A 12,989-nucleotide genomic window follows, 5' to 3' on the forward strand; every position below is an offset into this window, starting at 1 on the left:
AGTGAGTGCGGGTGTCTTCGATAGAATGTGTGTGCAAATGCGCCTGGGAAAGCGCGGGAAAGGGAGAGAGGGAGAGAGTGTGTGTGCGTACCGCGTGCAATTTTGTGTACATGCACGGCACATAGTCAAAGAAAGTGCGAGTACTCTCGAAGCAAGGCCGCCCCACCCTCAGTCTATTCGCCGCTCTACAAACCGAGCCCGCCCCCTGGCCCCCGACCGAGACACCAACCCCCCAGCTGCCAAGCAGCGAACGCGGCGGCCGCGGCCCGGCCCGCCCACCTCCACAACGCGCCCGCGGCACGCGCCCGCCACCAGCCCCTTGAGCACCGTCACCGCCCGCCGCTCGTCCAGGGACACGTCGCTCGCCACGCCGGCAGCCAGCCGGATGGGGCTGTAGTCCCCGAGGTCCACGCTGCCGGGCTCCACGCACGATCTGATCCCTGCCTCGACCGCTGTCCTGTAGATCGCGTCCCGCCCCCCCACCGTCCGCGCGTCGAGCGACGCGCCGCCGGCGGACATGCACGCGGCGCGCAGCGCGAGGATGTCTTCGAGGGCGTAGTCCTCGCCCCTGTTTTTGGAAGCCTCGATGCGGCGGAGGATGCGCTCAGCCTCGGCGCGGCGGCGGGCGCGGTCGGCCTCGCTGGTAACCGGCAGGAAGCCGGGGCGCTCCCACCTTTGGGGGGGGGTGCGAAGGGCGGTGTAAGGCAGGGGTGCGGGCAGGAGTGTTTGTGGGGGGGAGGGGTGAATGGCAGGGGCGGGATTTTGGGGGCCCTTGAACAGTGGCTTTTGTGGGGGCGAGTCTGCCGGCGAGGCGGGAGCGAAGATGCAGGGCAGCAAGCTTGGGCATGCGCTGATGCGGCCCGGTCCTCCCTCCCCTAAGCGCGCGCCCCGCGTGCGCACGCACCACGCCGGGGGCTCGTAGTGCGCCGCCGCCTGCTGCGCCGCGCTGCCGCTGCCGGCTGCCGCCTTGGTCGCCGCCACTGCCGCGAGGGCGCTGAAGTCGACGTCCGACATGTGGTCGGGCAGCTTCCCGCTGCCGCCCTCCTCGGACTCTGCCGGGACCCACACCTGACAGGAGCGACGGTGGACACAACGGTCGACAGGGGCACAAGGCGGCGCCGACCGAGTGCAGAGGCGACATCACAAAGTGCTGCACCACCACCTAGCCCCTTCTGAATGCTCAACGCGCGCACACACACACACACACACACACACACACACACACACACACACACACACACACACACACGCACAAACACCCACTAACACACACAAACACAAGCACACACACAAAGCTGCCCTCCAGATACCTGCCCCCAATCCTGCTCGCCGCCACGCCTGCCTCCCCAGAATGCCTGACCCTCTCCTCCGACCCATGCAGTGTGTAACGGAGGCCCTCTTCTGACAGGGATATTCACATTCTCATTCACATACCTTGTCTCACACACACCCACACACACACCCACACACCCACACACACCCACACACACGCACGCACCCCCCCCAACACACACGCAACCACAGCAATTGCAAACATGACGCACCCTCTTGCCGCCGAGGCCTCTGTCGTACACCCAGCGCCCCTTGCGCCCGCGCCGCCGCCCCGTCAGCTGCCCCAGCAGGTCCGTCCTGTACGCCTGCCAGCCGCCCGCCAGCAGAAGCCCAAAGGTCAGCGGCCCGGTGATGTCAGCGCCCAGCACGCGGATCGACAGCAGCGCGTCCTCATCGTACGCGGAACGCGTGGACTGCGCGTGGCGCGGGGCCGCGCCCATGCCACAGGTGATGACAGGAGACGGGGCAGAACGGGAATGGGGTGTCGATATAGACACGGGGTTGGAGGGGAGAGGGAAGCATGTGGGTCCCTGCAAGCAAGGCGGCGGGCTCGCGGCTGCTGCATGCTAGGGGCCGGCCGGGCAGGCTGTGTCCCAGGCTGCCCGGGCGAGCTTTGCCACCGGCTCGATCTCAGCAATCAAATGCGGAAGACGCTCCTGCGATGAGCCGACCGCGGTCCGCAGCGCACCTGCTGCAGGGAAACGGAGCGCGCTCGCTGCTCCGCGGCCTGCCGCTTTGACGCTTCGTCCTGGGTACCGGGGGGGCCCGGCGAAAATGCGGGCGAGTGCTGGTAAAGCGGTGCGCTGCAGGCGGTAAGGGGAGTTCACAAGTGATGAGCGCAGTCCAAACGGATGACGAACAAGGGTATGCCGTTCCAAGTGCTCCCGCTCACGTCTGCGCGTCGCTTCTCCTGCTGCAGCAGCTTCTGGAGGTCTCTGATGGCCTCCTTTGTCGCCTCCTGCTCCTGCAACGATGCATGCCAGTACACGCGGCCGCGTTTGGCGAGTGTTGCTGCGCGGCCAATAAAAACTGCAAGCGCCATTATAGGTGCTGCCATTGCCTTGGCCGCGCCCATGCGCAGCAGCGCCCGGGTCGGCGCCATGCAGCAAAAGGCACCCCAGCCTCTGCAGCTCTGTGGCCCCAGGAGGCAGCTATTCGCACCTCAACGATCGCGTCCGCCCAGGTGTCGGTGAAGCGCTCGCCGATGTGGCGGTGATGGCGGCGCGGCTTCCAAGCAGCGTCCGCGTGCGCCGCGCCCGCTCGTCCCATCAGGGATACAGCCACTGCCGCCGCCGTCAAGGCCTTCGCCAGAGGTCCCAAGTCGAGCGCATGCTGCTCAACGCCCCGATCTGGCCTGCTGCTTGCGCGCGGGGCTACCGTTGTGCGTTGCAGCCCGTCGAACCTATTGGCTGCAGCCACACGCCGATGCAAGGGGAGCTGCATAGCACACTTTGCGCGATCCTGGCCAGTTGGTAATCAATGTCACGATGATCTCCACGGGAAGCCAATGGGCTATGTGAAACGCGTATCTAAACATATATACATACTCTAGCACAGGACCCAAAGCCCCCACGAGCTCGTATCCCAGCTTTCAGGCAGCTGCTGCTCAGCTGCCCCTGGACCCGTTTGTACGGGATCCAATTGTCTTTCACATGTGCACATTTATTAGCTCAAGCGAGTCCCCTTGCGAGGCCGCCACTTTTGTCCGATTGGTGGGCTTTGAGGCATTCGATCTGCAGCCTGGGTGCCTGTGGAGAGCAGGATGCTGGGCCACACGACTGCGAAAGCATTCAATTTGCCTCTGCGCTGCCAGCCGTTTGCAGCGCCTTCTCAGTTCGTCCGAGCGCAGCAGCTGCACCGCCGTGCTTCCAGTGTCGCCATGGCCACCTCCACGGTGGAGGTGAGTCCTCACCTGGGCGCGGCTATAGCGCATCTGCCGCCTTCGGCATGCAAGTGAACAAGGGTTATGCCAGGGGTGAATGGTGGTGCACAGAATGCGCTGGCTTGGCCGCTATCGCCATAGCGCATGGCCGCTATCGCCACTTGCATGCCACCTTGTAACGGCAAGTGCTGATGAGGTTGGTCCGCTGGCACAGTGTGCCAGGCAGGTTTGCCAGGGGCTGATAATGACGATGCACGCACGTCGCCACTCAACCCAAACCCGCACACCCCAGGCGTGCACGATCGTGGGTGGAGGCCGCGTCGGCCAGGCGCTCGCAGAGATGGGCCCCGGCACTGATGTGAGCCGGCGCTGCGCGCACAGCAGCACGCGCTGCTCCTTCCAGCCTCCGCAGCCCTTCCCGTCCATTGCAGCTGCGGGGCCAAACCCACGTGACGCCGCTTGCGGATATCTTTGCAGCTGGGTAATGCACGCTCGCGGTGCCTTTGGGACCCCTCCGCCTGGACGCAGGTCATCGTCAAGCGGGGCGGCAAGATCGAGGGGCCCCCCGGCCCCATCATCGTCGCAACGCGCAACGACGCGCTGGACGGCATTGTGGACGCGACACCCGAGGATCGGCGCAAGGGTGCGGGCGCTCGCCTCGCCTCGACGCAAAAAGCGAGGAGGCAGCGAGAGGCGTGATGCCGTCTGTCTAGGACTGGGGTCGTTTGCCGACCCGGCGTTGGGGGCCCAGGGTGTGACGACACCACGCAATCACAGGGTTTTGAGAGCCCGCTCCAGCATCCCTCCTTCCTCGCACTCTTCACCCGCCGCACTGAAACGCTAATAGCGACTCCCGCTGTGCACACCCGCAACAACACGCACTCCCAGACCTGGTCTTCATCCAGAACGGGATGCTGCAGCCGTGGCTGGACTCAAGGGGCCTCGGGGACAACACACAGGTGCGCCTCGCGGCAGGGTGCTGCGTTGACAACTGGTCAAGGGCAGGGGCCTTGAGGCCAGGGACATTGAGGGCAAAGTCCTAGTGTTTGAGCGGAAGCGGCATCATGAGATGTGGGCAACGCATATCAGCGTCCAGACGTGCCGTTGTGGTGCAGGCGGGCCAAGGGCTTGTCCATGCAAGCGTGGCGCAGCCCTGCCGCGCCGCCTCCCCCTGCTTGGCCCGTCACGCTTTGCCTGCACCGCACCGCACTCACGTCCCCTTATGTGTGCGCCGCGCAGCTGCTGGTGTACTTTGCGGTAGCGAAACTGGGGGATGCCCCCACTGACGGCAAGACGGACGTCAACCCAGAGGGCCTCACGGCCGCATACGGCCGCCACGCAGAGGTCAGGGGACGACCTGATGACACGTTGCACCTTTTTGTGGCCGCCCGTTGGCGCATGTTCGTGTGCGTGTGTGTGCGCGTGCGTGCGTGCGCGCGTGTGTGTGTGTGTGTGTGTGCGTGTGTGTGCGCGCGTGCGTTCGTGCGGATGTGTGTGTGTGCGCGGATTTGTGTGTGTGTGTGTGTGTGGGTGTGTGTGTGTGTGTGTGTGTGTGTGTGTGTGTGTGTGTGTGTGCGCGCGCGTGCTTGCATTTGGGGCTATGTGCGTGAGGCTACGTGTTTAAGCGCGAAACGCGGCCACAGTGCCCATGTGGGTGGCCGCCTGCCAGGCTTGTGGCTTCCAAGGAATTGCACGGCTGTTGGCCCAGTAACAGAACCCGATTGGCACCCTCCCAACGCTTCCACGCCCGACGACGCCGTCTTCCCTGGCCCGCAGGCCGTCGCTGCGCGGCTGTATGCGGGCGGCCTGAGCTGCAAGGTCCTGGGCAAGGCTGAGTTCACGCAGGCAATGCTGGAGAAGCTGGTCTGGATCAGGTGGGGGCGGATGGTGCAGGCCTGCAGGGGTGATACCGGTTCTTGGCACTTGGGGGACCTGCTGACTATGCAGTGGGCAGGTAGGCAAGAACACGGTGAGCCGGCTTACATGCATGGCCTTGTCTGGCGCCAAAAACGCAAGCCCCGCCAAAACACCCAACCCACTTCTCCGATGCACCCGCCCTGCAACAATCATCCAGCGCCTTGATGCTCGTCGGGGCCAAGCACAAGGTCACCGTGGGGGAGGTCGAGTCCAAGCACACGGCGGAGGTCTCCGCGCTCATCTCAGAGCTCTTGGCTGCCGGCGGCGCCGCGCTCGGCGTCCCCACGGCCCCCGGCGCGGTGGAGCGGCTCAACGCCTACTCGCGCAGCGTGGCGCACTTCCCGACAGCCGTGAAGGAGTTTGAGTGGCGCAACGGCTGGTTCTACGGGCTCACCCAGGCGGCCGCCAAGGAGGGTAAGCCGGACCCCTGCCCCCTGCACACGGCGCTGCTCAAGGAGGTCGGCGCGATCTGACCTGACAGACCTGATTTCAAACATCATTTTTGAAGAAGCGAAGCGGCTGATTATGCCAAGTCAAGGCTACCCATTCAGCAGAGGCGGCTTGCTGTGCCCCCATTTTGCGTCAGCGCCTGGTTCCATAATTTTGCCTGCTGCGGATGTCAGGCGCACGCCCTCGCTCCTTCCGCATGCTGACGGGCGACGCTGAGTTACTTTGGCCCCACTCAACCAGCCCCAGCGGCCTGCCGATGTCCTGGTCAACAGCACGCCTGCCGCCCCAGGCGCAGCAGGAGGTTTGGCAGGCAGGGCCGCCTCAAGCAAGCCAAGAACGAGGGGGAAAGCTTGTGGGGTATGGCGAGCGCCTGCAGTCGGGCTGCTGATAAGACTGAATGTGCGCCATTGTTCGATGACATCACAATCAGGCACCCGGAATTGCAGCGCACACACCACTTGCAGCAGCTGGTGGAGCCTGAAAAACACAGCCAACTATTTGATGCTGTCTCAGCATGTCAAGTCGTGGGGTCGAGTTTATCTGAGCGCTTGCAAGGCAAGTTGCGCAGATCAAGACACCGGCTCAGCATCCAGATTGCATCATCGGTGATTTGACCTCAAATTTCTTTTGACATAATGCGCCGTCCGTGTTGTATCAGCGGCGACCAGCTTCTTTCACCAGTCGCAACCATGTTGACTCTTCCGTCGCGTTTCACATGAACAGCGCGGCACTAACACATATTCTAGCCTTTGGTCACAGCTGCTGGCCAGTAGGTTCTCTGCGACCCTGCATTTCAGTGCCGCGCCGGCGTTCGGCGCATGCGCTGCACTGTCGCCCCAGAGCTCAGCTGCAGGGCGCTGGCCCTCGTGCGCATGTAGATGTTCCAGATCGACACAATTGTACACCCTAAAGATAAACAGAGGCAGCGGGGGCAGCGGCTGGGCAGCGGCATGGCTACCGACCGGCTGGACCTGTTGAACGCCGAGGGAGAGGGCACGATATAGTGAGTTTCGGCTGCCATGTCGCGCCGGCAGCAAGTGATTGCATCGGCTGCTCATTTGGTGCACAAGCCCGATGCGTGGTACATGGACAGCAGGGGCAGCCAGCTGGCGCCCATGGCCACGCCAGACCTATGCACCCAATCCCACCCGCGCGCCTGCACATGCATGCGGCCGCCTCGGCCCCCGCCTGCAACCCCCAGCTACCCATCTGGCCGCATCGCGCTGACCGTATGCAAGAGCCCCGACGGATTCTTCCACACTTTCACGGCCGACTCTCAGCGGTTTCAGGTGGGCACGCTGTGGCAGGGGTGGCGCGGGGCTGGAGCTGCCAGGGGTGGGCGGGCAGGGCACTGGCGTCGACAGCGCAGCACAGCACAGAGGCTAGCGAGGGGCTCATTTTTGCGCGGCCTGTGGGCGCCACGCACCGTAGAAACAGCAAAGCTCCTGCGGCAATGTTATAGTGGCTTGCGCAGCTGCCGCTAGTCCCTGGCCTCGGGGCATGCAAACCGCGTCTCGCTGGCAACCAACAGAGCCGTTGACACGGAACACCCGGCTCTCCCAATCTTCTTGTCCCCGCAGGTCCTGGCCAACTTTGACAGCGATGGCATTGGCGGCGCCAACCATCCAGATGGCAGGCCCTGGTGAGCGCTCAGCCATCACGCACGACTGGCGCTGATGCCAGTGGCCGACAAAGAGCAGCTGCCCCTGGAGAGCGTGCGCATTCCAGTCGCCTCGTCCGCGTTGCAAGCAGGCCCGCGCTGCTGCAAAGCCGTCTCTGGTTGCTCGCTGGTGCGTCGCTGCTGCCTCAAACAGCAGCTGACATCACCCGTGCTCACCGCACGCAGGCTGGTTGTCACGCGCGACGGTTGGTCCCTGTCGTCCCCGGAGGGCCGCAAGCTGCAAGGGGGCAAGTGGCCCCGCCCAGCGGGCGCCAGGGAGGCCATCAGGTATGTAGCTGCACATGGTGACTTGGCGTTCTGACCTCCTTGTGCGGCTCAGCCCTAGGCAGGGCCGCGGTGCCAATGCTGTGCACGCGTGCTTTTGGGGAGCGGCAACAACCATGTGCGGAGCCAATGTCGTGCCTCGACTGCCTGCAGTTTGGCGGGCGTTGTTTGTGAGGCGTGCATTATCAAGCAAGTAAAGTCACGCCCGTCCACGTGACTCGCAGCCTGCAGCTGGCCCCCCACCTGTCGGTGGACTTTGTTGACCGGCAGAACATCAGGGCGCACCTCAAGCTGCAAGGAATAGAGCGGTGAGATTGTGCCAGACATGAGCTCGCGTACTGCAAAAGCCCGACACTATGACGCACGCGATCAGCTTGTGTGAAAGAGAAATTGGGGCGAACAATTGGCATTCGGTGACCGGGCGCCACTCGGCCGACCCTCTGCTCCCGCCGCCGCCGCCCTGCCCGCAGGACATTCCAGTGCGGGGAGTTCTCGCGGCGGCAGGGGCAGGGCAGCTACCTCGACAAGGTGACGCCGGATATCTTATATGATTATAAGATTGTCGGCTCATCAATTGGCGAGCTGTCGCGTGTTGCTGTTGTGCATAAGTGAACATCGTGCAATCACCTTCTTTCAACAGCTTGGCATCAAAGAAGATTTCACGAGGTTGTCTCGTCCTGTGTCACACACCTGTGGCACTTTGCAAGACCAAAGTCCTCCTGCATTTGTCCAGTTGCCTTTTGTTGATGGAGCGTGCAACCACGAATGCCCCTCGCCCTGCCCCCCCCTGCAGGTGGTGCGGACGCTGCCGGGCGGCAAGCTGGAGCTGGACATGGGCCCCATAAGGCGCCGGATAGAGGAGGTTGGGAGCGTCTACGTCTCCAGGTATGGGGGGCACACGACGTGGGGCGATTATTGGGGGTAGCGAACCAATATGGTGCGTTGGGAGCAGCGTCGCCCTTCTTAACAGGCAGGGCCCCCCTCAAACCAATCTCGCCGCAACCAGTTGGAAAGCAGCCTGCCAAATGTGGGTCTCAAATCATCATGTGAACACCACCTTTGCTGGCGGGATATCCAATGACGCAGGGGCCCGCACCACCTCGTGACGGCGCAGCCGGGGCTGGGTGAGCGTGTCGCGCCTTGCAGCAGCGTAGGCCGTGTGCAGAGGCGCGGTCAACACTGCAGCCAGTCCCAATAGTGCCTCAAACATTTATAGTTTGATGCTGCATGGCAACGCGCCAGGCGTCCTGGCAGCCGCTTGCGCCCCATTGCCAAGGCGGCTCACATCTGCTCTCTGTCGCCTTGAGACCTTCCAGTTGCCCCATTCAATCCCCACCAGGAAACCTGAAATCCATGCTGGCCAGCGTGCGCGCCGGGTCACCCATCACTGCAATGGTTGCACAGCTAGATGCCACACAGGTGAGCTGTCTCGCCCCACAGCATCATGCTGTGTGTGAACCATTGGAGTTGGGAGTGCATGCGCGCGTCATGCTTGATTGCTTGCGCTTTCAGCAGATCAGCGGCCGTCCTGCTTTCAAGTCTGTGCTTACAGATCTCGCATGGGGAAGCTGAGCGCCCTAGCTGACCACGTGCCTACTCACTACCCTGTGTGCCGCGCTTCTTCTCAGGGACGCATTAGACGGATCAACACGAAGCCCATCAGCGCTTATGGTGAGCGGCGCCACTCATGCAACGTGCGTGCGCGAGGCGGCTGCGCAACGTGCGTGCGTTGCCGAGGAACGGTGCGCTCTGGTGGAAGGGCCCCTGATGGCATGCGCATTCAGCGGGACATGTTTCAGGCAGAGAAGAAAGCAAACATGCCAATGTGCCCCCCCCCTGCACCCGCAGGAGGAGCGCACGCGGCCAAGCATCGCGCAGAGCCCTTGGCGGACTTTGGGTCGCCTCCGCTGTCCAAGGGGCAGCTGCGCCTGGCGGATGGTATGAAGCGCGCCCAGTCTGCCAGGCCCTCTTTTGACCTGAGGTGAAGGCGGGGCGTGCGTGTGCTGCAACATATACTTGCGTATCTGGCAGATTGTGTGCGCAAAGGGGCGCGCGCACTCCCGCACCCAAACGCACGGCCACTTGTGTCCAGATGACGCCCATACAAGCACACGCGTGCGAGCACACGCACACGTGCGCAGGCGTGCGTGCACACGCACGCACGCACGCACGCACGCACGCATGCGCAGGCGCGCGCGCACACACACGCACACACGCGCAGGCGCGCGCGCACACACACACACACACACACACACACACACACACACACACACACACACACACACTATCGGTGCGCGCCTACACTGCACATGCGTGCACACGAAAGCGCTCACACGCACTGCGTCAAGGACCTACTCACCACCCTATTGAATGCCTCCTCCGGCCAACAATCAGGCGCCGCAAGCTGCCCCTAATCAGTGTGACAGACCTGGACGAGCACGTGGCGGGGCCAGGGGCGCCCAAGGATACCTTGTTCTGCGCGTGCGTGCTGGCAGACTGGAACCCCGTGTGCGCGCGACTGGATAACCAGCATTTGCAGGTGACAGTTGCGGGTCAGTGGGCGACGGCATGAGTTGTGTGCGTGCTGATTCTGACAGGTGCTGGTGTGGTCGTGTGATGCAACCTCCGAATTCCACGTCAGCAGCATAAATCCCAAAATTGAACCGTTATGGCGAACAATCAAGCCGCTGCATAATGCTGTACGGTTCCATCATCACTTGATGTGATCGACCACTGATTGCGACAGGCAGCGTGGTATGAGCTCTCAGAGGCGGCCGCGGCCGATGCAAACTGCCCAGCGGCGCGGGTACGGCTGGTGAGAGTCGACGGCAGCGAGAGCCGCGTGCTGCAGGCGCGCCACGGGTTCAGGACGGCGCCCATGTTCCTGTTTTATTACCAAGGCTCTCTTGTTGACGCGGGCAACGACGTGCGCAGCAAGGAGGTGCGGGGCAGGGCAGGGGAGCGGCATGCCCTCTGCATGTGAGGCGCAGCCGCCGCAGGTGCCCTCGGAATTGCGCGGGAGGGTGCATTTGGAGGGCTACCGAGAATGCACCGATGCCCCACAGGGGTTGCCATAATCGAACATCACTGCAAGTCCGGACAATTGATACAAGCTCAATCCGTGCGCTGTCGTACTGGAATGCGTGTGTGGGCGCACAATTGCAGGAGATGATTGAGCGCGCACTGGCGGCGCTGGCGTTGGGGCGGCGCGGGGAGGTGCTGCCACAGGGCTTCTCCTTCCAGGGCAGCGATAACAGGTTAGGCGAGGGGCGAAGCCGGGGCTGCACTGCAACCGCTGCGCCGCGCTTCTTTGCTTGGCCGATGTCACTCCGCCTGAGCAGTAAGTACAGTAGCAATAAGCTGGGGAAATGGGAGCCCGTCCCATGCATGGCCACTTACAGCCATTCTCCATGTACTGCTGGCCCCCTTCCTTGGCGCCCAGGGTTCTGGACAAGATAAATCGTGATATGTCGCTGCTGACCGGCAGCTGCTGATGGGACTCGTCGGAGCGCAAGCAGCCACATCTGGCGCAGCATACGCCACTCGACTCGTTGCTTGACTGTGCATGTCTGCTGACTGTGTGCGCCCGCCTGTTTGACTTTTATTTGGTACCTGATTATGCAATTGTGGCACCCACATAAGCCGTGATGACGATTGCTGTCTCTTCAGGTGTACTGAACATGGCCCAGCAGCCGAGCACCTGCAGCACTGACGTGCCAGGAGGTGCTCGTGCAGTGGCGATGAAAGAGTGCACATGCAACGGTCGCATCTGACGCGCTTAAGTGCGAACAAAAAAATGCAGTAGCATATGATATATGTCATATCATGCGACGCATATTGTATGATCGCCATGCGTCTAGCTGACCGGATCTGGTGCGATCTGCATGGGCCGCCGCATTACGGTACAGGCATAGCATATGATATAGCGCAAAACTGCAGAGAATAATAGCTGCATCGATTACTGCGTGCCGACAGCTCGCCCGTAGCGGTCTGCTCTGACTAGCTGTGTGCTGCATGACTGCAGTGCAGCAGCTCGAGTGGAGTGAGCACGTTGATCCCCGCGATGTGGAGTCCCTCAACCACCACAACAATTTCAGTCGTAGCCTTGACAGCAGCGCTTCTGACATGGTGAGCGGTGACTGCACACAACACGCAGCAGTGGCTGGTGCTGAGGCAGGAGGAGGCCCCGGCGGGTGGCTAAGCGTGTGTTGTTTTGATGCCAGGCCGCCATCACCCAACTCCTGCCTGTGCTCCTGCAACCAATACACATTTTCAGGGCTGCGCTGCGTGCTCGCCAGAAGCAAGGCGACGGGCTTCAACACGGCGATGGCGGCGGGAAGCCAGCCTTGCCACCTTCCCTTAAGAACAAGCAGCAGCTCGAGCAGCAGCAGGAGCAGCAGCAGCAGCAGCAGCAGCAGCAGCAGCAGCAAGAGCAGCAGCAGCAGCAGCAGCAGCAGCAGCAGCAGCAGCAGCAAGAGCAGCAGCAGCAGCGTATCAAGGAGCAGCAGCAGGACGTTGTGCTGAAGGCGGCGGCTGCAGAAGAGAACGCCCAGCTGATCGCGGCATACGCTCGCCTGGCGGACGAGTTCCGCTCCAGCGGCCTCGACTTGGATTCGGTCAAAGCCCTGCAGCCGTACTTTGACCACACGGATCCCCAAATCGCGACCCTGCCGTGGCCCAAGGCGTACACAGCCCTGGAGGACCCGTTTGCGCCCAATTCAGCGCGCCTGCTGGTCGTGCCGCTGGCGGAGGCGTCGCCGGCCCTCGCATCGCTTGGGGCGCAGGTCGCAGGCGCCTGCCTGCGGCTGGTGCCGCCAGGCTTCAAGGTAACCGCTGCAGCTGCTTTGTTGTGGGGAAGGTATTCGAGCAGACGTGTTGGGAGCTGTGAGAGCGATAGGGCCTGCCAGTAGCGCCGCGGGGCTGCAATGACAAGGGCAGTGGTCGGCCGCATGTAGGCAGCTGGCAGTGATGTGCTCGTGACAGCTTTGGCCAGCACCCCACCTCCACGGCGCTCGCAAATTCACCGCTCTCGCACAGGTGTTCAGCAATGCGCGGGCAGACTACCACGTTACGCTTTTCCATTTCTCCCATTTTCAAGACACGCGCCCCGACCCCCTGGTGCCGACTGGCGGCGCAGACCTGTCTATGGCTGCGCAGCGGCGGCCGGGGCCCTCACCGACCCAGCTTCAGGCAGAGGTGGAGGCGGCACGGCGTGTTGTGGGTGCAGCGCAGCCATTACAGCTGCAGGTGTGGCTCTTCAGACGACAAGGGCGTAGATGTGCAGCCGGCAACGTCCCCAGCAGCGTCTGATTTGTGAAATCCAGCACACCGAGCGCAGGCCTGGGGCTGTACATGTGACGTCATTCCCCAACATTCATGCCAATGCATGCATCGCCGACGGACCATGCTCACCCATCAAGTACACGTCCAACTGAGACCGCTCTGACCCCCCCCCCCCCCCCC

At 62.8% G+C, this 12,989-nt stretch overlaps 4 protein-coding genes across 4 annotated transcripts in view; 3 read left to right on the plus strand and 1 right to left on the minus strand.

Annotated features, from left to right (window-relative positions):
* Nucleotides 1–168: 168 nt before the first annotated feature.
* MNEG_6302 (hypothetical protein) lies at nucleotides 169–1,772 on the minus strand (the record flags this gene model as incomplete). The annotated part of the gene is made up of 3 exons (XM_014045219.1): nucleotides 169–673; nucleotides 905–1,068; nucleotides 1,545–1,772. 3 exons carry the CDS (start codon nucleotides 1,770–1,772, stop codon nucleotides 169–171), a joined length of 897 nt encoding a protein of 298 aa, XP_013900673.1.
* Nucleotides 1,773–3,211: 1,439 nt separating this feature from the next.
* On the plus strand, nucleotides 3,212–5,604 carry MNEG_6303 (hypothetical protein; the record flags this gene model as incomplete). The annotated part of the gene is made up of 7 exons (XM_014045220.1): nucleotides 3,212–3,232; nucleotides 3,507–3,572; nucleotides 3,743–3,857; nucleotides 4,103–4,173; nucleotides 4,454–4,558; nucleotides 4,991–5,088; nucleotides 5,289–5,604. The coding sequence occupies 7 exons, from the start codon at nucleotides 3,212–3,214 to the stop codon at nucleotides 5,602–5,604; spliced, it is 792 nt and encodes a 263-aa protein (XP_013900674.1).
* A 927-nt stretch (nucleotides 5,605–6,531) lies between these two features.
* Nucleotides 6,532–11,020, plus strand: MNEG_6304 (flagellar associated protein; the record flags this gene model as incomplete). Its single annotated transcript, XM_014045221.1, has 15 exons — nucleotides 6,532–6,584; nucleotides 6,783–6,870; nucleotides 7,162–7,223; nucleotides 7,428–7,529; nucleotides 7,751–7,834; nucleotides 7,997–8,054; nucleotides 8,320–8,411; nucleotides 8,613–8,650; nucleotides 8,866–8,945; nucleotides 9,155–9,197; nucleotides 9,375–9,507; nucleotides 9,921–10,065; nucleotides 10,273–10,467; nucleotides 10,692–10,783; nucleotides 10,969–11,020. The coding sequence occupies 15 exons, from the start codon at nucleotides 6,532–6,534 to the stop codon at nucleotides 11,018–11,020; spliced, it is 1,317 nt and encodes a 438-aa protein (XP_013900675.1).
* A 520-nt stretch (nucleotides 11,021–11,540) lies between these two features.
* MNEG_6305 (hypothetical protein) overlaps nucleotides 11,541–12,989 on the plus strand; it is a gene marked incomplete at both ends in the record, with an annotated part of 2,189 nt that continues 740 nt past the window's right edge. Inside the window, 2 exons of the mRNA XM_014045222.1 lie at nucleotides 11,541–11,654; nucleotides 11,891–12,352. Of these exons, the coding sequence (XP_013900676.1) occupies nucleotides 11,541–11,654; nucleotides 11,891–12,352 (576 nt within the window). The remainder of the gene's footprint in view (nucleotides 11,655–11,890; nucleotides 12,353–12,989) is intronic.

Source organism: Monoraphidium neglectum (assembly GCF_000611645.1).
Source record: "Monoraphidium neglectum strain SAG 48.87 unplaced genomic scaffold scaffold01012, whole genome shotgun sequence".
NCBI classification, from domain to species: Eukaryota; Viridiplantae; Chlorophyta; class Chlorophyceae; order Sphaeropleales; family Selenastraceae; genus Monoraphidium; species Monoraphidium neglectum.